This window comes from Opisthorchis viverrini (genome assembly GCF_000715545.1).
Source record: "Opisthorchis viverrini unplaced genomic scaffold opera_v5_140, whole genome shotgun sequence".
Lineage (NCBI taxonomy): Eukaryota > Metazoa > Platyhelminthes > Trematoda > Opisthorchiida > Opisthorchiidae > Opisthorchis > Opisthorchis viverrini.
In genome coordinates this window covers 1-2,377 of record NW_008751796.1, presented here as the reverse complement: position 1 = coordinate 2,377, position 2,377 = coordinate 1, and the positions used below count along the sequence as shown (strand labels likewise).

Sequence of the window (2,377 nt, the reverse complement as noted above, 5' to 3'; positions counted from 1 at the left end):
TTTCGTAAATGTCTTTGTGTTTTATCGTGGGTGGCCGTCTATGAGTTACGCCTGCACTGAGCCTGCCAGAATACACGATAGGGAGAAGACAGAGAACTCGGGACACGGCTGTGTTGTCAGGACTAAACATACAGAGCGTCTGCGTAAATATATAGGATGACTAGATGGCCAAATATGGTCGTTCACTTGTTCGCTCTGTACAGCCAATGGTGATGTTCCGGTCGTGAACAATTTCAGGCCCACTACGCTGGTCGTATTTTGCTAAGCCGTGTTCGGTGCGAGTCGCCAACTCACCTACTTTCCGGACGTGTCGTACCGATGGAGACCTTGGGGATGCGTCGCTCTCTGCACATGTACTTTTTCCATGTCTGGGCCCGTCCTGGCACTTTGAATAATCATTTCTGAGGTATGTACACCCCCATGCTTAAAACAACAACCAGAGTCACAGTCCCACTTCATCCCTCTCGTCCCAGTGACCGTCTATCCGTCTGGGACTGTGGATTGAAGGTTCACGTTGTCGACTAGTGAGACTGGTTGCTCTGGTCTGAATCTCCTCCACTTCTTTTTATGGGCAAGGAAGATTGAGAACCTTAAAAATCTTGTGATGTAACTTGTGATGCGTAACTGAACGTTTGAGCAACAGCGAGTACCTCATTGATTATGGGGAGGGGGTGGAATACAGGCTTTCCATACCAATTGGTGCCCTAGCTTGACACGTTGTGTCAAGTAGCCTAATGATCAATAGACAGCTTTAAAAGTAATCACGTGATCCGTGCTGGAAGTATTGTCGTGATTGGTGCAATACTGTTCTTACCTAATTGTCTCCGAACTACGAATGGGTGGGTGTTATGATCAAGCAACTTTTCGTTCGAAACTATCTAAATTCATCGGTCTGCGGAACGTCCCAATCGTTCGAGCGTGCATTGCGGAATTTTGCGGGACGGCGATGATGATCATCTATGGTTGTGGGGTGCTTGCTCAGGTAAAATTGGGGAAAAAACATGGTAAAGAGCACGGAGATTTCCTTTCTGTGAGTTGGAATTGGGGTCTGGCGGTCACACTGGGAGTATTCTTTGCAGGTGGCAACGGCCACGGCCTCATCAATCCTGCGGTTACTTTGGGTTTCGCAATTATAGGGAAAATACCGTGGATTCGAGTTCCTTTCTACACATTTGCTCAAATATTTGGCGCATTCTTTGGTGCCATGTTGGTCTACGGGGTGAATGCGGAAAATATAAACTACTATAGCGAGGTTCACGACAATGGAATGCGTTTGGTGAATACCACTGGCGACATATTTGTCACTAACCCCTGGGTGTCAACATTCAACTGTTTTTTCGATCAGACTTTGGGAACTGCACTGCTCACTGCTGGCGCACTTGCGATTGTTGAAAAAGAGACCTGGAACGTACCCGATCATCTTCACCCACTCTATCTTGGACTGCTGGTGTTTTCTCTTGTTGGGGCCTATGCTCTCAACGCAGGCTGTGCTTTGAATCCAGCTAGAGACCTTGGCCCTCGGCTAATGATTTTGGCATTTGGTAAGTCATCGACGTGGCCTTAAGCGTCATTTCATGAGCTTGGTTTCACTGAAGCAATTGTTCGGTTGTTGCTGTAGTTTCTTTACAGTCCTGTAAGAAACATGTCATTTACCAGGATGGTAACCCTGTGACGCTGACTGCAGGCTACTAAGGAAGAACGTACTGTTGTCCTGGTGCCCAGAGGTGTGTTGAACGATACGGAGCAAGTTGTATGAAGCTGGGACATATCAGACTTGACTTTTGGCGGAAATATCACATACATTACATACCTGTGGAGAACTTAACAGGTTCTTCTCAAGGGCTTGGATAGATCACGAAAGCTTCTCAGAATAATGAGATAGAAATCGATTCTTGTTTTCTGTTTGTAGTCCTTGAGCATTTTACATCATTATCATCGTGATCATCATCATCATCATTGGCAGCATGACATCAGTGTTCAACGCCGATGCTTCGCTGCCGTGCAACCATGATTTATCTGGAAGACTTATTGTGAAGAAAAGAATAAAGGCGGACGGAGAGGGGACTTAGTGCTACCTTACTACAGTCATTTCGAGCTGCCATGTCTTTCAACACTTCCAGCGAAGCCAACGGGGGATCTTGTAGACCCCATCCTGGAAGATGAGCAGAACCAACAAGATACCACAAAATCTCGAATATCAGTTGAGTTGAACCATTCTGGGTGACCTCATCAGTGCATCGCTCCGTCCATCGCACCTCAAGACCACTGGAGGCACCAGCACCAGCATTCGGTTTAACGTGAAACAAGCATTGGCTCTCCTAAGTTTCCACTATTTGTATCTTCACCGCCCCGTCACGAAGAGACTGGATCCGTCACG

The 2,377-nt window shown here is 46.9% G+C and overlaps 1 protein-coding gene across 1 annotated transcript; it reads left to right on the top strand.

Annotated features, from left to right (window-relative positions):
- Positions 1–835: 835 nt before the first annotated feature.
- Positions 836–1,540, top strand: T265_14081 (hypothetical protein; the record flags this gene model as incomplete). The annotated part of the gene is made up of 1 exon (XM_009171953.1): positions 836–1,540. A coding segment is annotated over one exon (705 nt), but the record flags the coding sequence as incomplete, so codon positions are not given.
- Positions 1,541–2,377: the final 837 nt, after the last annotated feature.